Below are 27757 nucleotides of genomic sequence, written 5' to 3'. Positions count from 1 at the left end.
ATGTTAATCTTTAAAAAAAAATTTTTTTTGGTACGAGAAGTTCCAGCAATTTGCCTTAAGGCACGATGCCATGCACCCCACTAGTTTAATGCTGAATTGTTTGCTTGATAGAATTCTCCCCAAATAAAACGACTCATTATAAATCTAGTCTTACATTTTATTTAACATATTACAATAAATCTTAAATAATCTCATTGTATCATCATATGTTTTGGAATAGATTAAATATAAATTATGTATTTGAATTTATCCTAAATTATACTAATTAAATATCGTGTAATATTATATCTAGTCTCTTGGAGTCATTTTGAACTTCAGTGGTCCATCAGGTGCATACATAAAGGTCACAGCATATTTTAGTGGGTCATGATGGTATTCCAGTTTATAAGAACGGATCAGCTACAAACCAGTAAAAGTTATAAAAAATGTATGCCAATTAATAAATTATTTTTTTTACCTTGGCAAGCAATATCTGCATTTCGAGATCAGCAAATCGCCTTCCTAAGCACATTCTTGCACCATAACCGTAAGGGAGTGATGCAAACGGATGAATTTCAGAGTCAATATTTTTTCCTTGTGATTTCATCCATCGTTCTGGTTTAAACACTGATGCATCTTTTACGTATTCTTCCATATTTCCTGTCACCACTGTTGGAAATACCACTTGGACCTGAAAAGAAAAATATGTACAACCCTAAATTTTCACCTTCCTGCCATAAACCCCTAATTTGTAATAATAATAGTCGCTTTAGTTGAGAGTAATTAAATTTTTTCCACTTTAAGATTTATCTTTAAACTTCTAAAACTCTCCAAAATATTCCTGAACCCCTAAGCTAACACGTAATTAGAGATATAGCATTTAATCAAACGGGAAGGTCCGCAATTGTCGTCGGCAATGTTCGCTCAGACATGTGAGCACCTTCTATGTTTGAGCACTTATTACGCGCTCGACTTGCAGTCCATGCAATATAAAGTCTATGCCCAAATTTAATAACAAATTCTAATTTTATTTCTTCCTTATTACTTACGCCTTTGGGTATATGATAACCACAGATTACTTCATCATTTTGTAAGGTCCTGCCATTACCAATAACAGTACTGTAAACTCTGCAATATAATAAAAAAAAATTAAATCAGTTACTAGAACATTTTATAATTTTTTTAGACAATATACAACATTTTCAGAGCACCTCCTACAAAATCTACAACATTTTTAGGCGATCTACAAGATTTTCAGAAAATTTACAACATTTTCAGATAATCTCCAACAATTTCGAAAAATTTCCAAAACTGCTCGACAACACCCAACATTTTCAGACAATTTATAATACTTTTGAACGATTTTTTTTTGGGACAACCTAAAACATTTTCAGATCACCTAAACATGATCAATCACATATTCTACAATAATTTTAGACCATCTACAAATTTTTGCAACCATCGAAATTAAGGTAATGTATACTGATGAAAATCATGCAATATTGCTAAAAACATGTTTAAAATGAATATAACAAAAATTCTGGTTTAGTATTGACGCATTTTCTCCAAATGCAACTTGGAGTTCTAATTGGCAAGTACAATTGGCAAATCAAATGGCAGGTAAGTGCAATATGGTACAAGACAAAATTTTTGTGCTTCACGTGCTAAGGCTTAGTAAATACAAAAAAAGTCATAAAATTAAAATTCACCTGAATACTTCTCTTATAAACGCTTTAAGATAATGCATCTGATCTAATAATTGTGGCGTCAGGGGTGTATTTGGGTCTGGTAGTACTTTTACCAATTCTTTGTGCAATTTTTGCTGCTCTGCTTGTCTCGTAGACAGTTGGTACAAGATTGAGCATACGGCCATCGAAATCTAAGGATTATTAAAAATAATAACAAATATTGTGAAGTAATAGATTTTATAACTGCTAACAATTATGGATCAAATTGAAACTTTCTACAAACCGTGTCTATTCCTACAAGTATCAGATCCAATGCCATGATACAGGCGATTTTAGGATCGGATTCATTTTCTAAAACACGTTCTAACAATGATGGTTCTTCATCAGATGCAGGGCATCTTGTTTTCTTTTTTTCTTGGAGTGTTATTGCTGATCGCTCTATGTATTTCATGCATATCCTTGGAATAAAATAGTAAAATTAGAGTACAAGTAGTTCTACAAATTACAACTCATTGCATAAACATTCATTTGCTTATTTTTCAATAGTTCGTCGAATTTTTTTTATTTGACTTTATTCTGCGATCTGTCTATAAAAATATAATAAGCAGAAACTGCCAACAAGATATATGGGGATATTGATTGAGATACGTCCAACGGCGTCTCTACTAGGAATATTTCATGAAATTAAAATGTCATATTTTTTACTTACTCTACGAAATAGTCCATATTTTGTACATATTTGGTCCACAGTGGTGTCCTGATATATCGCCAGAATGGAGCTTTTAATTCTAGAGTAGCAACATTACGTAAAGCGTATTTGGCTCCATCAATAATTCTTTGTGGTTCGCTATTTGTTTTAAGATCAGACGAAAGACATCCTAGACGTGTATCCAGAGCTACACGCCCTATGCCTAATAAATGATTAAATTTTAAATTATTTAAATATTTAAAATTATTATTTTTTTATATAAAATTCCTCTGAGTTTGATAGAGGCAAGAGTGCATTATCGCAGATAGTTGTCCAAATAGTTATAATTATTTGGGATTTTACTCATATCACTTTATATTTTGCAGATAATGCCCACAATAAAATTAGAAGATTATAGTTTATGCAGCATTTTTTTTCAAAACCTGTAAATTGATGCAGAGTATCTTTTTTGCTAGTACATCTTTAGTAGACCTTTGTTCTGACGATGACATTCATTATGTTAAGCTTACAATTAGTTGAGAAAGAAATATAAAATTCATCATAGTATTAGGTTGGCAGCTAAGTATTTGCGCATTTTTGTTAGAAAATCAACTAAATGACTTCATTTTATAATGATTGTCCATTCTGATCAATGACTTTTTGTCATTGCTCAAGCAGCATCATCATCTCACGTTCATAAAACTTCTGGTTTTTATTGACAAAAATCAGGTACAATTTGACACAATCAAAATCATTGAATTGTTTACCATACAAGGAGTTTTGTAAAGATCGAAATAGAAATAATCCTAAAGTGGATGTGGCAAAATATTCCAAATAAGCTCCAATAATTTTTGCCGAGTGGCCAAAGATATGTGATGTCAATAATGGAATAAATCACCGTTTTGATTTGGCAATTTAGGCCGCATTTTTCAACTGCTTTGTTTATTTTGTTAGTTGTTTAATGTAGACATTAGAATTGATCATTTGGTAATAACAGTCAAAATAGACAATTTGTTTTTAACTTTGACTTACCGCCATAGCCCGACATCAGGCAACTTTGCTATCAAATTTCCACTTAAGGTTATAGATCTCAAATATAGCTTCAAATAAAAAATCGCTTCTTGTAGGTATAGTTGCACATACACAATAAAAATATCAGCAAATACTTCGAGTATAGTTAATTAGTAATAATTGGATTGGACAACTTCTGGGTTGCTATCCATCCAAAAATCCATATAATAAAGTCAAAACAATTACTGAATGTCCTAAGTGTGACAAAAATGTTAAATAAACAACTTTGACTGGGCGACCAGATCGGTTTTCATCTTTGGGTTTAAAATCACCATCACCACCAATCATTTTGACACTGCAATTTGTTTTAAGGCTACTTTTGGAGCAAAATATGAAACTAATTTTCTATTTGATTTTCCATCTTTCAATGAATGCCAAACGAAAACTACGCTATGGATTGATTAACTGATGGACATCTAAACAGTCTAAGATCATCCATAAACAAAATGACTTCAGAAAATCTAAAAATTCATTTGAAACCATCTAAGCTGCAAAACCGCACTTACTTAATTTCCAACCTAATACAATAAAATACAAGTCTTTGCAGCTAGCATCGTTACCTTTTGGTGTCTACTTACATTCAAGAGACCATTTATGTATTTCATTATCAAAATCATCTGGTAATTCTGACTTGTTATCCAATAAACCGTTACATCTGTCTATAAAATCCTCGGTCACTTGTTCCAAAGGTGCGACATACTTTCGGACGGTTGCTGGTCGAAGAACAGGCCGTTGGACGCGCGAACGAAATTCACGCCATTGCTCTCCATGACTGCAAAATAATAATAAATATTAAAAAACTAGTGGGGTGCATGGCATCGTTTCTTAAGGCAAATTGCTGGAACTTCCTGTGCCGTAATTAAAAATCTTGGTACGGAACCCAAAAATTTTTTTAACGTACACATTATTAAAATCTCTATAAAATATCTAATCATTTGATGTACATATGTCCAATAAACATGTTTGACCGCCAAATGACATTTTTTTAACTTATTTTTATTGAGAGTCGATAACCGCTGGACCTGCCTTCCCAAAAATTTAATCAGTTCTTCATCTCCCCAATACAAGTAAAATGTTTTTTGAATTATTAAAATTGGACGCTCCGTTCTCTTAAAAACTGAGTTACCATTTTTGGCACTTTTTGCCTCGTATCTTCGGAACGGCTAGACCTGTCTTCGCCAAATTTAATCAGCACGTTTCATTATCAATACGAATCGAATGTTTTTCAAATTATTCAAATCGGTTATTCCATACTGTCCAAAAGATTTTATGTGAGAAACGCCTGATCGCACAGCAAATACATAGCTTTTTGACAGTTTGTTACTACCAATTTATACGAAGATAGACCCGTGACATAGTGTTGCCATATTTCTATTTTATCTTGAATTGGACTCTTGTTTCAGATATACTTACATATTTATGATACTTAAAGTTACAGTGTTTGCAGTATACAGGTGTATTAAAATCACCAGTTTTGGTCGTATGATAATTAATAAAACTATGATCAAAATCATTTAATAAATCGGCCAAATATAAAATTAAATTTTGAATTTAATAGGTTATTGGGATCAAATAAAAATTCAATAAAAAATTAAAAAAATTAAAAAGTTAATTGAGAGATTGACCCGCATTGACTAAGATTTTAAATAGAAATTAAAAAAAAAAAAAAAAAAATAGTTCGGCAAGTCAGTGAAAGCGATTAGAGATACTTTTTCAGTACATTTCTAACGTCAAATTAAATAACCAAATCAATTATAATATTTTGAGTGTAATGTATGCACTTTCTTTTATTATATACAATGACCTTCATATTTTGCATGCCCGAAATACAAAAGTTGATTACAGACCATTACAACGAAAGCTGTTTCTGAAAAAAATGCTTTCATTCTATAAATTAATTAAATCATAGAATAGACTTACACTCCAACTACTCCAGGCAAATCTCCAAAGAAATCTTTTCGTACAACTCCTTTGTAATGCACTAAACAAGGCATAGATGGTCTGAATGGAGTAGGTCCTTCGTTTCTGTAAACCTGAAATAAAATATTCACAGAATATATTTTAATAGAATAATACATGATATTTTATATGATAATTTATCATATGATAATAATTTTAAATGTTTTTTCACTAAATAAGTGTATATTTTATTTTAGTACTCCATGTTCTACGAACAAGTTTCTTTCTTGACTTCTCGATTTATATCTGATATTTTAAAAGAATATGCTGCCGAAAAGCGCAGACTTGAGGCAAGAAGGGAATTGGCTTTTGAGCACTCCAATTCCATCACTAGTGCAAATCTTGCAGAAGAAACTCAAGGAGAACAACTATTGGAACAACTAATTTTAAATGAAACTATTATAAATTTTTCCAATTTTCGTTCAGTTATTAATTCAGTTAACAATCTACCAGTTGAAGCAATTCAGGCGGTGAACGACATTGCAGATCAAGTTGGTCCTAGATGCTCTCTTTATGAGATTTCTTATAAAAACAGAAATTTAAGTCATGAAGTTGGTTTGATCGACGTATACTCCGAATTGTTCTCCTGGCTGAATGCTGATACAAGGCCTAGCATGAGGATCAAGGAAATAATAGAAGTCGGCCCTGAAAAGCCTATGTCTCTTCATCTTAAGAAAAACTATGACGACCTCATTGTTAAGAAGAATTTGAAATATAAAGAGGAAGTCAGAAATTCCTTGAGAAAAACGCATTTTTTCCAGGTATTAGATGACGTCCAACTTGATGAAGCATTAGAAGCTATGATAGAAATCCGGATCAACTCCGGCGACGTTATGATTGATTTCGACGAGCCCATTGACAAATTTTATGTCTTGGTCGACGGATTGATAGAAATACGATACAAACCCAATGTTACTAAAAAAATCCATTTATACCAAAAATTTGACACTTTTAAAGAGACAGCTTTACTCTATGATGAGCCCAGCGAAGAATTGTTAACAGCTTTAATTGAGAGTCGTCTGTGGATAATGACACAGGCTGATTATAGACGAATTGTTCTCGAAACTGGCAAACCCAAAGAAACAAACACGATAAGAGTTTTAAAATCTGTTACTTTATTTCGAAACCTTCGTCAAGAGCAGTATAAATCTTTGAGTTATTTAGTTGAGCCATTTATGTTCAAAAGGGGAAGCTGTGTGTTTCGAGAAGGACACGAAGCATCTGGTGGGTAATAGATATACGTACAAACACATTAAAGCACACATAACCGTAAATATAAATTTGAAAATGAATTGAAATTGTACAAATGGACAAATTACACAAAAAACTACATCTTTAAAATAGGTGCTTTAGTTCTTGGCCCAGCCATATTTTAGTGGCTTATCACACAGTAAAATTTCAATAACCTCAAGCTTTTATATTTTCAAATTTGCATTTATGTAAATTTCATATTTACAACATTGAATGAATCATCATACATATCAAAACCATTAACCCTTTGCGCTCGGCACCGGTTTAAAAACGAACTGCCAGCAACTCGGTGCCACATTCTGACGAAAACATACCTGCTGTAAACATGATACTATTGTTTATGTTATAAAATTATTTGATATGAATTACAATACAATCATATCTTAATTTATTTTCTGTGGTAAGTTTAAAGCAATTTTTAAAATGCATAGTGAGTGGCTTGATTCCAGTCTCCTTATAAAGAATTAGCTCGGGGCAGTTTTTTTTGTCATTGTACAGAAAAGTGTAATATGTATACCGTTTTTTACATATGTGTTTTTTTATGAAAATTGCTAAAATTTTGATAAAATTCTACAATAGAAATGCTTGGCGGGTTGCAGAAAAATATTTAAAAGGCCGCATGAACCGCTGGTTTCAAGTTCATCGTTGATCTATTCTATCAACGTTTCAATACGAACTGAGTCATTGTGTATACAAATTGTCGAATGCCTCAGAGAAGATAGTCAAATGATATTCTAGACTTGCCCAAAAGTGGCCAGCCGAGCGCAAAGGGTTAATATTTTAATCTTTCCTTCCTTAAAATAACTTTGACTCAATATTGAATCCTAATTTCCTTTTCCCTCCTTTCCTATTCAGGTGTGTACATCGTTGAATTTGGTGTCGCTGGTCTTACAAAAAGAACACTAGACGGTTTGGAGCTGGAAATTGGTCGAATAAGAGCCAATGGATTTTTTGGCGAGATCGCTTTAATAAGTAGTAAACCAAGAACATTTTCCGCCTACGCCATAGAAAACATGCGCCTACTTTATATAGACGTGAAACAGCTACGAAGCGTTGTCGGATCGTGCGCTGATCTATTGCATCGTAATTTCACCGAGTTTAGTTGATTTTAGAAAATTGATTTCATCAAGAAAAAATTTCAAAAATTTGAAAAATTTTCAAAAAATTCAAAGACATTATTAACTGGCAGTCGAATGCATTGTTTGTAAATAGTTTATATAACCAATATGTAAAAGACTATAAACGTTATTTTTTTATATCATTTTATATGATTGATTTTTAATAAGAAAATTTTTGATATTTTAAATTTGTTTTTTTTTTAATTAATCTTAATTATATTTATCATATTTGATAAACTAATTTGTGTGTCAACTATTTTTCTATTTTCCCAAGTGTTCAATTGAGGCTTTTATTGAACTATATACTTAAAATTTTTGAAATAGACTTTGAGCGGCCCTCCTCTAAATTTTTTTTACTAAAATGTGTTGGCAAATATCATCAAAATGTGGCAAAATTGTAAGATGGTAAAATCTTTAAAAAAAACGAAAAATTGTGAGTAATAAAATAATTAGTTTAACTGTTTGTTATACACGCAAGCGAAATGAGTTTTTACCTTTAAAGCTCGTTTAAAGACAGTTTTCACCTTTTTGCTCGAAATTTTTATCGAAATTAGATTCTTAAATATAATTGTAAAATCTGCTATGTTAATCTGCAAAATTAAAATTTTTACACACCTTTTCGATTTCATCTGCATCATAGACGAAGAGAAGATCTGGTCTTCCTAAAAGTCCTCCAAGCCGAACAATGCGTCCGTATTTTTCGTAAAATATTTCTGATACACGTGCTATGTCAGATATTTGATATTGGCCTATTATCGGAAGTAACCTGAAAAAAAATCATCTTATTTAAAAAAACATCATCTAATTCATTTTGTTACATTAGTTTATAATTTAGGTCGAATCTAAATAAAAACAGTTATCTTTACTATTAATACTATTATAAGGTATTATTTATGAAATGAATGAATGAATGATTGAATATAATTTATAAATAATAGTATTATTCATACAACGGTACAAGATAAATTAGAAAAGATATCTAGTACTAAAAAGTATTCATCATCTTTTTGTTCAGGCTTCGGAACAAGATTTTCTAATTTCACTTACGTCAGAAGCGATATATATCAATTATTTATTATATTCGTTAATATTTATATTCGATCAATTTTAAAACTAGGCAATAAAATCAGAATTTTGATTAATTTAATTTGGTTTATAAATGTGTGGGATGAGAGATACTTATGGCAAATGTATTGCAAATTTGTTGAAGTAGTAAAAATTGAATAATGTAGTGCTGGCTTGGGTGTTCTTTTGAACATTATATTTTATAAAAAATATACAAACTTTTTTAAAATATTAAGTATTTAAGAGTTATACAATTTTATTTATTTTCATTTGGCAGACATTTTTGTTTAAAAAAATATGTAATCATGATTTTAAGGGCACTGAGTATGATGCGTATAATTACAATAATTCAAAACTATTTATGATATTTATCATTGTTATACATATACACTTTATTCCATTTTTTTACTTTATTCCATTTTTTCTTTATTCCATTTTTACTTTATTCCATTTTTTCTTTATTCCATTTTTTCTTCATTCAATTTTTTTCTTCATTCAATTTTTTTCTTCATTTAATTTTTTCCTTATTCCATTTCCTCTTTATTTCCTTTCCTCTTTATTTTCTTTCCTCTTTATTTCTTTTCCTCTTTATTTCCTTTTCTCTTTATTTCCTTTTCTCTTTATTTCCTTTCTTCTTTATTTCCATTTTTCTTTATTCCATTATCTCTTTATTCCATTTTGTTGTTATTATATAGAGAAAAACCGCGTTAAGTCGATTACGCCCAATACAATTTCTCGCATTATACGCCTATTTACAGCGATCCCTGCACTTCAAAAATTCTTTTGTTATCACGCTTTCTTGCAAAAGATGCTTTTTTGGTCGAGTTATTTGGAAAATCGTCTTAAAGGAGTCTTATTTTATATATATACTTACTATCTATATATTATTTATATATATATATATATATATATATATATATATATATATATTATATATATATATATATCGCTCTGGGAAATTTTTCTCTGGGAGAAAAATATGCTAATAATTTTGAATGTATTAAGTAAGGGCCTTCATTTTATTATTTATACATATTTCGTATTCAATTATTACTATCGACAGTTTGTTCAGATACGTGAAATCATAGGTAATGTGTTGAATATTCCATTTGAATAGAAGTTACAAAAATTGAAATAACCCACATATCTTCTAATCGTTTTTATTGGACTATTGTTGTTTGTATCATATAGGACGTGACAATCAGAAACGTGTATGGAATTCCTAGTTTTTTCTGTACTTTAAATTTCTCTTCAATTAGATATTCAACAAAGGAGTTCCACCTCCATTTGAACGCATTACAAGAGAGTAAATGTTTTTTTGTTCTTGACCTAGAGACGCTTGAATTGATTTAAAGATGACAGTGCGGTTTGCATTATTATTAATCCGCGGATCAAAAACCTTTGTACGAGAATAATATGGTAAATTATTTCCTGAAGCCTTTGTGAAAGAATTTTTTCTTGCTTTTTGTGAATGATAGTATATGAAAAAAATACATTGTTAGTGATACTTCTTTACACAAATTTTTATGGGCATCATTTGCTCATTCATTTATTAAGTCTATTGATTCATGATTTGATAGTCAAACTGAACCCCATGAAATATTACAAGCCTATGAGAAATAGTTTAATTATAAAAATTAGTTAAAGTTCCAAACAATTGTAAGAGTAAAAGCCATTAAGTTTGGCAAAATTTATTAAATATAATTGTGAGGTTTAATCAAAACTTTGAGCTGCAAATTAAAAAATAGTTCTATTCTACACTGCTTCAAAAAACTCTGATGCAACTTTTACTACAAACATATTTACTATGAGTACCAAAGTGTTTTCTGCGGTTTTTCAGAGTTGTGAAGCTTGATAATTATATTTTGTGAGATTTAATCAGAACTTTGAGCTTTTTTAATAGTTTTTAACAATTTTTGAAAACTATGATGCAAATTCTACAACAAACATGTTTATCAAGATGTTTTCTGTAAATCCAGAGTTATTAGGTTTGCAAAACTTTACCAATTATAATTGTTAGATTTAATAAAAACTTTGATCTAGAAAATAATAAATAATTCTCAACAAACGTTCGAACATTTGATATGTTCAAACAACTTAGAAATACTTAACTACCTTACAAAAAATAGTGTGTGAAAAAAGATGTACGTGTGTGTATGTTTGGATACAATTTTTGTCCACGAATTTGAGAGTTTCAACACAAAAAAGGGATATCAATGGGTAAACTCTAATTTAGTCTTAAATATTTAGTAATTATGAATGACAATATTTTATTGCTGTCGAGAGCTTTCAAAAAAATTTTTTTTGTTTCTTAAAATTCAATTACAATCTGTTTTGTACAAAATATGAATAAATTGCATATTGACAATATAATTATATATTAATTTTGAGAAACAAAAAAAAATTTTTTTTTAAAGCTCTCGATTCGATTTGTATTAAAGGAGAGACATGCAGATTAGTTTTTTAAAAAAAACAGGGTCAGTTGTTTCGGAGATATAAAGCAAAAAGTGCAAAAATAGCAGGTTTTGAGAGAATAGAGCATCCGATTTGAATGATTTAGAAAACATTTTGCTTATGTTTGACGTTTTGAAGGAATGATTAGTTTTTGCCGAAGGTAGGTCCAGCGTTTGCAAATTTTTCAAAAAAAATCACTATTATTATTTTTTTTTAAATATCAAAAATCATTCGGATTATAACCCTTTCCACTCGGATGCCGCCGCACCGGCGTCAAAATACAAATTAATTTTCTAATTTACGAATGGAAAGGGATAATATTAAAAAATATACAAAGTTTCAAGTTTCAAAAATACTAAAGCTTTCTTATATACTTGAGACAGACCAATTTTTTAACTCATAATCATAAATCTCAATCATAAATACTAATTTTACAGTTCGTTACAATTTTTATAATAAATTTTGAAATTTACGTTGTTCTTATATGTTCAAACGGCTTTCCCATTAAAAAGTGGTTTAAGCTGTGGGCTTTTAATCTGAGTTTTATTACCCGCCTCAGATAGCCGTATACCAAGCAGTAGTGACATCGAATTGCTGCATTAATTTCAATAATAAATTAATCACATAGAGATAGGACAATCGTTTGGGCTGCTATATATAAAAAGCCACGTTGTCTAAGAAGTTACAATTCAGGACTCGCTGAGTACTGGGGATAGTTAAAATTATCTATCTACATCTTCAATTTCTTTAGCTCATAGTAATACCACTATTATTGTAATTGGTGTAATTTGTCACATCCATAAACTTTGCAAAAATCTTCAATACAAAACCAACAAAGAAGAAACTACTATATGTATATATTTAATATTCATCTGGCGTATCGACTCCCGTGACTTGAGGTAATTTATTGTTAATTACAAAGTAGTCAATTAAAGTATACTTAAATCGCCATTAAGCAAACACCGACGTCTCCAGTAAACAGGTGTTTGCAGGTGATCGTAGGTTGCTGATAATCATGGTATATTACTTGATAAAGGATCGAAGTGTGTCGAATAGCTCGAATGCCTGATATAATTGCCGACACAGATTTGAGAGACATATATTAATTTAAATTGCAAATTTTATAAAGATAGTCAAGGTAATACAAAATAATTATCAGGATTGTGTGCTCGTTATACATATTACAGATTATGGTTATGATTAGTTATTTGTTACCTAAGTAAAGATGCATATCAACCTCATATGTAAATATTCAACACTAGGTACTCACACAGCAAATACATAGCTTTTTTATAATTTGCTACTAGCAACTCATACGAAGATATCGGAGAATTATTAGACTCTTCAGACTTTCTCAGCCATTAAGGATTGTCAATTTTTCTATTTTAAAAATCTTAACAATATATTAGATGGAGATAACTAATATGTTATTGAATTCAGATAAACACATTATGACATGCATTAGCAAAGAAAAATTTAATTAAACTAGTTAGTATTGGTATTTTGCCTTGAGACAAGTTACATGAACTTCCCGATATGTGTAAATAATTGGTTTAATCAATGTAAAAAAATAATTTGAATGATTAAAAGTATTCCGAGTGGAATTATAACACATAATTGAAAACGAACAAACTCGTTAACTCGGAATATTTTCTAAGAGCAAATTTTCAAAAATCAACAATTTTTATAATTGAACCAGTTTCCGTAGAACTTTAATGCTTTAGTATGTGTATTAAAACCAAGTACTCTATCGTTATACCATATAAATAGTCTCATTTTAATTTGAACAAACGTCAAGAAAACCACTCATTTTCTCAAACTTTGATGGAATTTTAAAATTAAATTACTTGTCGTAAGGCCGCAATATTTCAGTAAGTTCTATAAGACCATGATATATATTGCAAACAAAAGTTCCATAAAAATCGGCTCCATTTCTTTTCAACAGTTAATTACAAGAAAACGGCTCGGTAGATTTTCACCTAAAACTAATCAGTATGATTCCCAACTAATATATTTCGAACAGTTTCCGATTTTTTAAAATCGGTTCGGTAGTTTGAGGTTAAATGTGGACGAAAAGTTAAACGTTTTTTTTCAAATTACAAAGAAACGGCTGGGCAGATCGTCTCACAAAACGATAGTCCTCATTGAGATACATCAAATGACTTTTAAATTTTTGAAATCGGTTCAGGCGTTTTTGAGAAAACGTCAATCAAAGGTCTAATTTTGACAAATACCAAAGAAACGAAACCAATTTTTGCAAACTTTGACGAATTTTTAAAGTTAAACGAGTTGTCGTAGGGCCGTAATATTTTAGTATGATCTAGAAGACTATGGTATCTATCGTCAAAAAATAATAACAAAAATCGTCGAAATTTTTTTTTAACACTTTATTACAAGAAAACGGCCCAGCCGATCTCTACCATAAACTAATCAGCACAATTCCCAACCAATGCCTTTCGAACGGTTTTTGAATTTTCATAATCGATTAAGAATTGCGGGCTAAAACATGGGCAAATTTTTTTTCACTTTTCTGCGACATACAAAGAAACGGCTTGGCCGATCGTAGAACTGACAAACGATAGTCCTCATCGAGATACATCGAATGGCTTTTAAATTTTTGAAATCGGTCCAGCCGTTTTTGAGGAAACGTGGATTTACGTCAAAAAATCTGTTTACATACACACACACATACTTTTTCCAAATTTAGTCTCATTCGATTCAGAATGGCTTGAAACATCGAGAAAACATAAAATTAGCGAATCGGATTTTTTGATGAAAACATGAACTTCTCCTTCGGAAAGTTAATAATTTAAAGGAGGAAATTTTGACTATCGAAGTTTCTTACATGTTGTCAAATAGAGAACAAAAATATAAATATTAATACATTTTGCTACTTTTTGAAATATTATCTCATTTAAGTTATCATTGGAATGAAATTGACATAATCTTCGTGTAATATGTCAAGGTAAGAACGCCCAATCACTTATTGAGTAATATTTAATCTAAACATATTACAGCATTCATATCGCAGCCAATAGTCAATGAACTTGGTAAATCCAGAACGAATAATAAATTATCCGTGTTTACTAATATGCGGAGACAATAAAAATATATAATTTTTTGTTTGTTTTTTTTATATATATTTATTACAAGTAATAAAAAAATACAAATTTCTTACACTTTGAAACATATTGCTATCTATATTACCAAGTGAAATGGGATGTTACTACATATCAGGCTCCTCGAAGCAGGATTAAACCTGGGACCTCTAATTCAGATTCAGTCTTAGCCTCTTACCCACGTAGTAAAATGAATTTAGAAAATAGGAACATTTCCAAAAATTTGTGACGATCCAGGACAAAAAATCTGAATCCGGCACAAATAGTGCTTTTAAAAAAATTCGGGACGTATGGGCACCTTATTTATACTATGCTTTCTTTGTTGTATTAATTTACTGGGTATATAATATACTCCTACTCATATTTAAATATTACATATTTCTTGTTTTTTCCGAGAACAACATATACAACTCGTAATACAACATTTGAATGCAAGTGTATAATCTTTAATATCTTGTGTTAAATATCAGATTTTGCAACATTTAATTGCGTAGTTATATAATAGTTTGAAGTGACAAAAATATAATTTCAATAATATGAGTAATTAAAAATCACGTGGAAATTGTTAATAGTTTCCTTCACTTCACACGTTCAATGGAAATTATTTTTTTCTGGTAAATATATTAAATCTGTAATTTTATATGTAACTTCTTCATTTTTTATACAAGTTTTCGATGTGTGGTGAAAATCTAAATATTTATAAGAAAAAAATGTTATATTTTGAATATTTGACATGAGTCCAACGTGCTGTAATAGTTAAGAAAGCACAAATAAGTCTCTGGTTTGATCCCGATCTCGGCCTGCTCGATATCAAGCAGTATGTTGTAAAATTTTCACTTGAAGTTGTAGATATCAAACATAATTATGGTCATTGGTCATTACATACGCAAACACTATTAGATAAACATATCTATATATATATATATATATATATATATATATATATATATATGTATATATATATATAATTGCGCACTATCTAAAAGTTAATATTAAGAGCTAAAACTTTAAGAGAATTGTTTTTTATCAATTTGGAACCATTTGAGCTCTTGAGAGCAAGGAAATTCGAAAATATCCATATTAAGGACCACCCCAATATATATAGTCAATACATAAAAAGCAGAGTGGTTGACCGCTGGGTTGCCTTCTTGAGAAAAATACTAGGTCAAAATGTACGATACACAGCTTATAAAATATGTAGTTTAGATCGCTGGTAAAATAACTATTTTGTTATAATGATTATTTTGCTTATCGAATTAAATTATATATTTTTTCCAAGAAAAACTTTTCAAGATAATATTTTCAAGATATTTTATCTATTTGTTTACGAGTATCTTGTGGTTTAGCTTGCATGTAGATTATTATGATATTTTTTTTTTCCAAACATGATTTTTTTTTACATCAGCTCCTCGATTATCAACAAAAATTTGATATCTAATAGCGCATTATGACGCGTAAGTTGATTGATTTAATGTTCTGAGAGAAAGTGTTCCATGACCGCGGCCATGAGACGCCAAGAATTCCAAATTTGGTTCAAGGTGAAAAGCAAACAGGTTTTTAAATTTAGGAACCAGTCATGCTGCAACAAAGAAAGAAATTATGAAGAAAGCAGAAATTGGCGTCTGAAATGTGCATAGGATAATTTACATACCGCAATCGTAATTGGAATAATTTCACTTTAATATGTTTCTTACAACAAACCCTGATATATATATATATATATATATATATATATATATATATATATTTCTACAAAATAAAAATGAGATGCTGTAACTATTCTCCTACCGATTCAAGTAACAATAATTTCATAACTATTCTTCATTATTACACAATTAATCATTTTTCAGAAAAACTGCGGTGTTACAACTTACCCCGTGTTTGGGGCTAACTGTAACATCTGCCAGAGCAAGTAGTAACGGCATAAATATGTAATTAACTGAAATTTTTTTCTTTACTCATATAAACAAAAAATTGAATGGTTTTAAGTACATGCATAAAGGCAAACTATAAATACAAATATAGATAAATATAAATATAAATATACTACTGGTGCATGGCACCGTGCCTTAAGGCAAATTGCTGGAACTTCCAGTACCAAAAATCGCATTTTTTAAAAAAGCTTTAAATTCTTTGAAAACGTTGAAAATGATTTATAAGTAAATAGTTAAGATTATATCATTATCAAGAATATAGTGTCAATATTATAAGGAATGGAAAAACAACTATTGAGTTAGTATACAATGCCCCTTTACAGCTGACAATTGTAAATTTCCCAAATTTACTAAAAGTCCTTAACTGGACAGTTGTGAATAAAATAGAGAATGAAAAAAAATGAAATATTTGAAAAAAAAATGACTTGAAATATCTTGATTTTTTTTATATTCCGAATTTTTTTAACTTTTTTGCAAAGCAATTGCATTCCTTAACTGTTTTAGAGATAAAATATCAAAGCGCGTAAGCGCCGCATTGCAACCTAACAGACGAGCATTATTACGGAACCAATAGAAATATAAACAAAATTTATACTTGCTATTAAAATCTCTATAAAATATGATACTTTGATTAGATAATTTGATGTGCATAATATGCATATTATGTCTAATGATCATTTTTGACCGCCAAACGACATTTATTTTCATTTTTTTTTATTGGATCTCCGAAACCGCTAGACCTGCCTTATCAAAAATTCAGTTCTTCATTTCGTCAATATAAATAAAATGTTTTTTGAATCATTTAAATTGGACGCTCCGTTCTCTCAAAAATTTAATTACAATTTTTGGCACTTTCTGTCTCGTATCTTCGAAAAGTCTGGACCTGCCTTTGTTAAACTAATCAGAACGTCTCCTTATCAATAGGAATTGAATGTTTTTTTGAATCATTTAAATCGGTTGAACCGTGTTCCTGAAATCGTGGACATAAGTTTGTATCCGCACACGCACAGGCACACACTCACACACACATCCATCCATCCATTTCTTCTAATGTTCAGAAACCTTTGAAAAGTAAATATATATAAATTTATTTTAGATTTTTTTGCGATTACTTTAACTTACCCCACGGGAAGTCAATAAGATATATATAAAATTTAAAATTAGTCGTTTTTTTGTGGATATAATTTACACCTGTCCATAAGTAAATTTTATGAGTAATAATAGAAAAAATAAGCTGTCCGAAAATAAATTATTGAAGGCTTGAAAAAGTGCATAGTTGCATTCTCCCCTAAATTAAAAAAAAAATTATATAAATTGACTTGGTGGAATTAGTCGTTACAATAACGCAAACCGAAATTTTTTAATAGTACAATTTTATATTACGTGCCAAAAATGACGGACCTGCACAGTTCAGTATATTGGGTCGGCCTGCGAGACAGTAGCTATGGCATTATTATGCAGAATGGCTTATGTCGAAGATAAAAAAAAACATTGATATCGTTCAAGATTTAATTATTTTATAATTAATTTTTTGATTGACAATGAATTTTTGACTTTGATGTCTAATTAATGCATGACTAAATGCATCGAACATCAAATGAAAACGAGTTCTTGATGGTAACTGTTTGAACTATTTGAACTGATAGTAACTGTATATTTTTATTCCAGATTATATTGTATATATATATATATATATATATATATATATATATATTATAAAACGTCTATTGCTGCGTACTTTTGTTATTTTAAGCCCCCAGCTCCCCTATTTATATAATTTATAGACCTTTTCAATTGTTACATAGGTGCCTTTCTTCCGCGAATGCTGGCAGTAGTAACTTATTTCGCGATCGTATCTATATAATAATTTTGCCCGTATCAGTTCATATGCGACCAGTACTTTCCAAATGATTAGCTTGGCTTTCTTCGATGACTTTTTTTTAAAATACGCAAGTGGAATATAAAATAAACTAAACGTTGCACAATATATGATTCAATAATTCTTCCTTCTCCTTTTTTAAAATGTGTACTGCGCACTGCAAATTTTCACTTTTGTGATGCGATTTGTTAATGATACAACTGCTGATTGTTAATTGTGACTAAATATGTTGTAAGTTCAATTCCATTTTCTGGTTTAGTAATCAATTTTTCATAATCAATGCTCACCTAAATAAAGTTGTAACCAAACATGTTAAATTATAGAACTATATATATTTTTTATTATATGAAGTTATTTGTAGATAAACAAAATTTTCACCAAACGAGTATTCGTCGCACTTCATTAATTTTTTGTGGAAATTTTATTTATCAAATTTATCAAACATAAGTCCTTGTAATGTTATCGAATATAAACATTTGATGGCCATGCCTTAATCGCCGTGCAGATTGGTATTTTAATTTTAATATACATAGCAATGACCTAATGATTTTTTGCTTAATTTATTATTTTATAATTAATTTTTTGATTGACAATGAATTTTTGACTTTGATGCTTAATTAATGCATGACTAAATGCATCGGACATAAGATGAAAACGAGTTCTTCATGGTAACTGTTTGAACTATTTGAACCGATAGTAACTGTATATTTTTATTCCAGATTATATTGTATATATATATATATATATATATATATATATATATATATATATATATATATATATTTTAAAATGCGTGCAAAGAGATCTCGTGCAATGATTTGATATTTATTTATTCAATAACGTAAACGCAGACATTGCTACATTGCATTTAATTGGGTTTATAATTTTTGATTATTTATAACAACTATCAGAACTCAAGGGGCCTAAGTTGTTGTAATGAATTCCTTAAAAACAATGTCTGTTTTTTATAGATAGCAACCCAAACAGTTTTCTCATATCTATGTGATGATTTTTATTATTACATTTATTGTAAAAGTGATGCAGCTTTGCTTTTTTATTAATGGTATAAGTTATTAATGCTGGACAAAGACTATTTTTCTGGAGTCATATTGCTTTCTACATTTTCAAGTGAAAACCGATGTCACTACTGCTTAATATCATGCTGTTCGAAGCGCGGATCAACTCAGGACTTCTGATTCAGACCCTGTCGCTCTAGCCACTAATGGGCTATTTTCACTTGGAGTCATATTGCTTTCTACATTTTCAAGTGAAAACCGATGTCACTACTGCTTAATATCATGCTGTTCGAAGCGCGGATCAACTCAGGACTTCTGATTCAGATCATGTCGCTCAAGCCACTAATGGGCTATTTTTACTTGGAAACATATTGCTATCTATATTTCCAAGTAAAAACTGATGCCACTACTACTTGATATCAGGCTGTTTGAAGCGGTGATCAACCCAGGACCTCTGATTCAGATTATGTCGCTCATGCTACTTGTGGTCAATTTTCACTTGGACACATATTGCTACCTATAATTTCAAGTAAAAACCGATGTCACTACTGCTTGATATCAGGCTGTTTGAAGCAGGGATCGAACTCCTTATTTCTGATTCAGATCCTATCACTCTAGCGCTCTATGGGCTATTTTCACTTGGAGTAATTGCTTTCTAAATTTCCAAGTGAATACCGATGCCACTACTGCTTGAGATCAGGCTGGAGCAGGGATCGAACTCGGGAGTTTCGAAAGCATTCATCACTGTTTTGTAGGTTTTATTTGAACAGCTATCAGATATTAAGGTTCCTGTAAGGTGATGCAAGGACTCTAGCTCCGAATACTCCGTTTGTTGTAACATTAGTAAAACTTCCTTGTAAATAGTAAAATAGTGAAAATATCTTGTGCGGCAAAGAATTTTTTATTTTGAAGAATAGGCTTTCGTGCCATACTTTATCAAATGCCTCTTTAATGTCGATCAATATTGCTGAACAATATACCTTTATTTCTAGTATCTTTTGGATACTATTTGATTTTAGTGTCTTTTGGACCTATGACATTGTTGTATTGTTGAGTGCTGGGTTCTAAATCCAAATTGATGACCAGAAGATGAGAAGATCATACTCCTCTCTATGCTAGCTAATAATAGTTCTTTCACTAATTTGGAGATAATTGGCAGTAAACTAATTGGTCTAGTATGATGTAACATTGAAGCCGTTTTCTTGGTTTTAAAATCATAACTTCTAATATTTGAAAACATTCAGGCCAGTATCCAAATCTAAAAAATGCGTTATAATTTTGTCAGTAGAACAATTGCTTTTCCTAACAAATTCTTTCAATATCCTTACTTTTATGTTATCTATACCTCAGTAAGATATTGACTGAACTCTCTCGCTTTTCATGAGGCAACTCTGCGGTTGCCTTATCACTATTTGATAAATTTATTATTACATTTTCTGTAATATTGATACACGTTTTTGGGTAAGGGCTATTTTTACTTGGAGAGATTGCAAGTGATGAACATCACATTATCGCCACTGCTCGTCAATGCAGGTCCTAGAACTTAAGAAGAAATAGCCATTTGATTTAATTTGATTTATCGTATTGGATGCTCTCACTGGAGAGTACTCTACATGAAAGTATTTTTTCTTTTTTCTTTTGCCAAACTGAAATATTTGAGGATTTGAGATACGCACATCTGAATAGATTATAGAATAGTTAATTGTGTTGATTGCTATTTGGAAAATTAATTAAAAAAATATGTCGAAATGAAAATATACTGCTATTATATTTCCAAGTAGAAACCAATGTCACTATTGCATGACATCAAGCTGTCTGAGACGGAAACATCTGGTTCGAAGACCATAACTTTGACCACTAGGTCACGGAAAAGCCCAAAATATTGATATATTTATCACGTTTGACCGATTAAGTTTCAAGTTCCCTTACAACATTTATTAATTTTAGTTCGAAAACAATATTTTATTTTTTATATGACAATTATTAATAATCACGTCTTTGAATTGGTACTGACCATGACAATAAACATTCGACGCATATAAATAATTTTCCGTAGTTAAATATCTATTCGTGATATTTACACTCTTCAAAGTTGGTCAAGTTCAAAATGAATTATGTTGGCAATGAATGCATGCTGCCGTTTCTTAGACAAAAAAACGGATCTACAAGTTTTTTCATCGGTAATTATTTAGAGAGATATCCGATCACGTTTAGAAGAACATTACAATGCTCCGGAATGTTTATATACTTGAATGACGAGATTATGAGACTATTATTGTTATCAAGTAGTTTTGAATGCTTTTAATATTTAAGTATAACATAATATTTTAGATAATTATGTAGCTCCATAATATCTCTACTACAAATTAATATCTTGCAATATTTCAAAAACTGAATTTTAAGAAAGTCTTTAATTATTATTTGTAACATCAAAAAATAGTAAAAATATTATTAAATAGTTCAAATATTAAATTTAAATTCTTTTATAATTTTACTAATTTAACGTAATTTGAATGGTCTGCCATATATACAATATTACAATTTTTTTTCCAAATATTACCATTTGTCCAATATAATTTTATTACTAAGCTTAATGTCGTTTAAATTTTATATTAAGTTTTTGGGGAATTGTTAACTAATTCTTTACTGTAGCGAATCTAATCTTTTATCCTTATAAATAATAATCTTTCATCTATCTATCTATCCGAATAAATTAGAAAGTCATTCCATAATACTTCTTTTTAAGTAAATATAATATAAATTAAATAAAATAAAAGCTATTTTTTAATAATATAAATGTATTGCATACCACGAAAAATAAAAAATGAAATAAATAAGCAAACTAGTGGCGCATGGCATTGTGCTTCAAGGCAAATTGTTGAAAATTTCTATGCCCTAATTTGAAATTTTGATTTTTTTTGAAAACTTTGGTTTTCAGAAAAATCAGAATATTTAACTTCCCGTGGGGTAAGTTATAGCAATCACAAAAAAAACGAAGTAAATTTTGTTTATATATCTTTGTTTCAAAACCTTCTGAACATTTTGGCATGCATTAGAAAAAATGGATGCGTATGTGTATGCGTAAAATATTTTGTCGACGATTTCGAGAACACGGATTTGAATAATTCAAAAACCATTCGATTGTTGTTGATGGAAAGACGTGCTAATTAGTTTTTAGCAAAAAAGAGCAATTTATTTTGACAGAACGGAGCGCACGATTTGAATGATTCAAAAAATATTTCACTTGTACTGACAAAATGAAAAATTGATTTGATATTTGGGAAGTCAGATCTAGCGGTTTCGGAGATCCAATATCCTTAAAAATGCCATTTAGTGGTTAAAAATGATCATTGGACATATGGACATAAAATTATCAGATATTTTATAAAAATTTAAATAATGAGAACAAATTTTATTTCCATTTCTATGGGTTCCGTACCAAAATTTATAATATTTAAAGTTCATTTATAAACAAATATCCTTGACATTTTCGATAGTATTGATCCGTTTTTTCAAATTTATTTTTTTATTTTTAACAAGGGCAAGTTATAGTAATAGCAAAAAAATCGAAAATGCAAATTCTTATATATCTTTACGTTTCAAAACCTAATGAACATTTTGGCATACCTTCGGAAAAATGGATGTATGTGTGTGTGTATGTGCGTGTATGTATGTGTGCGGATACAAATTTTCGTCGACTACTGCGGGAACACGGATGAAGCGATTTGAATAATTCAAAAAACATTCGATTTGTATTGATAAGGAGACGTGCTGATTAGTTTTGGCAAATGCAGGTTAAGTCGTTCCGAATATATGGGGCAAAAAATGCCAAAAACGGTAACCCAGTTTTTAAGAGAACGGAGCATCCGATTAGAATAATTCAAAAAACATTTTACTTGTATTAACAAGATGAAAAACTGATCAAATTTTCATGAAGGCAGGTTTAGCGGTTTCGGAAATCTTGTAAAAAAAGTAAAAAAAAATGGCCTTTGTCGGTCAAATATGATCATTAGACATATGCACATCAAATTATCAGATATTTTATAGAAATTTTAACAATAAGTATAAATTTTGTTTACATTCATATGGGTTTCGTACCAATGTTTATCCGTTAGACGGCGACGCTTTGAAAAAAAGTTCAGAATTTCCAAAATATATCAAAATAAAGAAAACATTTTTTTTTCTAAAAAAATTTTTTTTTCAAAAGTAATTTTTTGTCAAATTCCTAGTTTCTCAATAATCTAATTAATCTTTCAAAAATGTTAATCTTTTTAAAAAAAAAAAACATTTTTGGTACGGGAAGTTCCAGCAATTTGCCTTAAAACACGATGCCATACTTCACTAGTTCTATTTACTTCACACAATTTACCTCCAAGTGTTCCCCAACAAGGGAAGAGGTCTCGGGCCTGGTACGCGGCTGTAGGGTAGAGCGTGAGCGAAAGTTTGTTCCGCGCTGGGCGCCGCTATGCTGGCCACGTGCGCCCCGCGACGTCCGGCCGTGTGCAAGTACCTCGCGCACTGCATACTGGGTGCGCTCATGATCGTTTAATTGTGCGATTAAAATGACCTGAAAGTGGAGAAACATTGTAAATACACAGGTTATATGATTAACAAATACGTAAATTAAAGGGGCAACTGTCGTATAAAACAAAAATGTTATGGTACGGCTTTATAATTGCATTTGGCACGACCTGCCAAAAGCTATGTATTTGCTGTATGATCATGTATTTTGCACATAAAACCTAACCTCAAAAATGCACAAATGTCAAATACCAATTTTATCATAAGCGCAACTTTTTGATGTCTCTTTGATAACACATACGTGAAGTTAGGTTTTATATGTAAAACGCTTGATTGCGCAGCTCGGGATAATTATACACCCATAATATAGCATTACCATAACAATTCTATTTTTTCATCTACATTTCCATCAACAGATGTTTGTAAATATGATGTTTAGATATCGTATAAAAATTTCGTAGTACATTAGGCATCGTATTTAAAAACAAATTTCGTATAACATATGAAAAAATTTATTATTTTATTTGAAATAAAATCAATATCTAATTTATCAAATCTTCATATTAGTTTTATGATTATCTACATATATATAAATAAGACGGGTTTTCCTTCCTGACGATTTAACTCCAGAACGCACGAACCGATTTCGACGATTTTGCATTCTTTGGAAAAGTCTCGGGCTCCGCAAGGTTTATAGCAAAGAAAATTGAAGAAAGATTTCAACAGAAAAGCGGAAAACACTTTTTCTTTTTTCACATACAGCGTCATCTCTGATACACTAGCATGTACTACAAACTAATATTTTTTGTTTGACTGCTACTCATTTGTTTGACTGCTATTCATTGTTCTCTGCTCAGGTAATTTCATGTGACAAACCGGCATTGTGTTCACTGTGAAATTGTGCAAAAAATGTAAAAAAAAATAAGTTTCTAACATTTCAATTGGAAACCATCAAACCAATCACGCGTATTGTGCAAATTTTTATTCATTTTCAACAGCAGACAATTTTTTTCTTCATCTTATAATCATATACCATGATCATTGTATTTGCTTTTCATTTTCTTAAAAATCTCAAACATTTTATAGGGGAGCTAGGGGCTTATTGTAACAAGTGGCGGCATCCGAGTAAAAAGGATTAAAATATTTTTTTTTGTTCTGATTAGACATGTAAACCTTCATATCGTAGCTACTGTCCGCAAACCGCTGCAATATTATATTATATTATATTCGACTAATTTTGAATCTTAATTCGTTTTAAATCAATGTTTGACAAAGTGAACAGTTTTTGTAATTGCTTAATTGTTCATAGTTGTCTTGATATATGTGATAAAAATTACACCTGGCGTTAATTGAAACAAAACCTTGAGTGGTAACTTAGTTGTAACAATATGACCCCAGTTATGGTCTAGATAATTACTTTTGTTTCTTGCTCTTTAAAAATTATGAATCAAACTGAAATTGTAAACGAACCACCTCCTAGTTGCTCCTATCCACAAAAAACGTTTTTGCCTTTAAAGATTAGACCATTTTATCTTGGTGGGGCAAAGGTGGTGCCAAGAATAACTAATTTTTTTTTCTTATAAATTACAATCTGTCTAAATAAAAAGACATTGAGTAATTAGTTTCACAAATAACATATTAAATTTTAAAAGGAAAACCCAGTGGTTCACCTTTTATTAGTGTGCTAAATTATATTTTAATTTTGGTATAATAAAGAAAAAAAAAGAAACTCAAATATACATACAATTAAAAACAAAGTACATTACACAGACTACATATACACATACATACGCACATCTATTTCAAATAATATGGTAGAACAAGTTATTATTGATTAATGTGTTAAATCTATTAATTGTATTCTTTTTAATCTTATATTATGTGTGGTGTTGTAAAGACTTGCAATCAGTTCGTTTGGATGGTGGTCAATTTTAGTCTTGAAATTATGGGCACTCTTTTTAATTTCTTCACTGATTGTGAGTGTATCGGTGTCTTGGTGAATTAGCCATGTCGGTACATACCTTGGCGCGGATATTGCTTGTCTGAGTATTTTATTTTGAAATCGTTGCATTATTTGTAAGTTACTGACTTTAGCAGCACCCCATAGATGGATGCCATACATCCAAACTGGTTTGAGAATAACTTTGTACAATAAAATTTTATTGTACATCGAATAACTAATATAAACAGCAGATGCAAAAGACAATTTGCCATATTCATGGGTAATTCTAAAAAAGAAATCTTTCAAATACAATAGGAGAAATGAATGAAAAAAAACAGAAAAAATGAGAAAATTAAAGGTAAAATTAAATAAAAGGCAAAGAGGAAAGCCAAAGAAAAATCAACAAAAATAAGACTGGGATGAACAGAACTAAAACTAGATTTTATGCTTTGTTTCAAAATCTGAATCAGAAGAGTGGTATTGTCTGGTTGGTGGCGACGCTATCATACAAATAACGCAGATTCGAGTATCATTTGTAAGATGTAGACATATCTTTACGCCACATGAAAAATGTGCTACATTTACACTTCATAGATGTTAATGTTTATAAAATTATTAATATTATTTGCTCCGGAAAATGTTACAATTAGCCTCAAACACGGGGTAAGTTGCAACCTCGTACTTTTTTTAGAAAATGATTAATTGTGGAATAGTGAACAATAGTTATGGAGTTAAGGAATTATTTTACTTGATTTGGTAGAAAAATAGTTACAGCACCTATCCGCCTTTATTTCGTAGATTTCAAGATATTTTATTTAAAAAAAAAACAGATATTATCTACTTTAAATTATAATAGAATATTCGAAGTTTCACGTGCTATATAAAATTTTAAACTATAGTATGTGTTCCGATTAACCCTTTCCACTCGCGAATTTTGTAATTTATATGTTATATGTTATATGCCGAAACGGCGGCGGCATCCGAGTTGAAAGGGATGTATCTATGAGTGTATCTAATTAATATGAGAATGTATGTACCTACATCTTGCAAAATACTTTTGAGAAAATTCTTCAATTTAATTAATTTTATAAATGTTTAGAAGAACACCATAAGGCGTAGTCGATTCATAATAGTGATAAATTCTGAAATTGAGTATCGATTTTGAAATCGTGATCGTGCAGCAGGTTTAATTACGAAACATTTCGTGTTGCAAGCAAACAAACCAGTTTGTTATAGGCTAATTGTAGGCGCGATCGACGGTCACTACCGCGAATGTAATGAACTTCCTAGCGTTGCGCTATAGTAGTTCACGAGTAGCGTAAATTCCACAAATAAAATTGATATAGATCTCGAAGAATGATCATGTGGCGAAATTATGTACTTTGAAACTGTACATTAGTAATTTTGACGATCACGGGTTATTGACATAATAAATATTTGGATTAAAATATTTACCGAAAGATCAATGTCTTGAATTGATTGTGTATGCAGCAGATGAGTAGATGCTATTTGTATTTGTTGTACAAGGTAGAGTGAGGCTTAAAGGTCCACCACCAATATCTCAAACACAGATAGGTAAAGCTAGAAATTTTTAACAATATTTGAAAGTAGAGGGCAAAAGATATGTAACCAGCTATCGCCTTAAATCGGGCCATTTTGCCTTCGACTATCTCGAGACAAACGACCACGTTGTCAATTTTGCAACAAAAGTTTTTTTTTTCCCTTTATCGACATTATTTCCATATCTCGGGTGCCTGGTATATGAGATTATGAAACAATTTTTATATATACATATTATTTATATCTATTTCATTGCACAACATTCATAAGCCTTATATTTAAATATCTTTATATATCTCTTCAATTTCTTTAATGTATTTCTTTATTTTTCTTTTGAAGTTATTGCCATCACTGGTCATCTTGATATCAATTCGAAGTTCATTAAATATTTTACTTGCGTTCCATATGACATTTCCATTCATTTTCTTTTCTCTATTATGTTCCATGTAAAAATTTTCGTGTTGTCTAATGTAGTGTTTAAGTATATCTTAATAATTTTTACAATCTTAAATT

General features: G+C 30.2%; 1 protein-coding gene across 1 annotated transcript; it reads right to left on the bottom strand.

Annotated features, from left to right (window-relative positions):
* Positions 1–288: 288 nt before the first annotated feature.
* Positions 289–23760, bottom strand: LOC113376221 (probable cytochrome P450 301a1, mitochondrial). The gene is made up of 10 exons (XM_026616132.1): positions 23591–23760; positions 8370–8520; positions 5347–5459; positions 4005–4198; positions 2377–2578; positions 1951–2125; positions 1689–1858; positions 1029–1107; positions 458–670; positions 289–399 (listed from the first exon to the last, which is right to left on the bottom strand). The coding sequence occupies exons 1-10, from the start codon at positions 23758–23760 to the stop codon at positions 289–291; spliced, it is 1578 nt and encodes a 525-aa protein (XP_026471917.1).
* Between the last annotated feature and the right edge of the window lie 3997 nt (positions 23761–27757).

This window comes from Ctenocephalides felis, unplaced genomic scaffold (assembly GCF_003426905.1).
Source record: "Ctenocephalides felis isolate EL2017-DRISC unplaced genomic scaffold, ASM342690v1 CF-g0.4_SCAFFOLD_01886, whole genome shotgun sequence".
In the NCBI taxonomy this organism is placed as follows: Eukaryota; Metazoa; Arthropoda; class Insecta; order Siphonaptera; family Pulicidae; genus Ctenocephalides; species Ctenocephalides felis.
The sequence above is the reverse complement of the archived record's forward strand: the minus strand, read 5'-3'. Positions and strand labels throughout refer to the sequence as shown.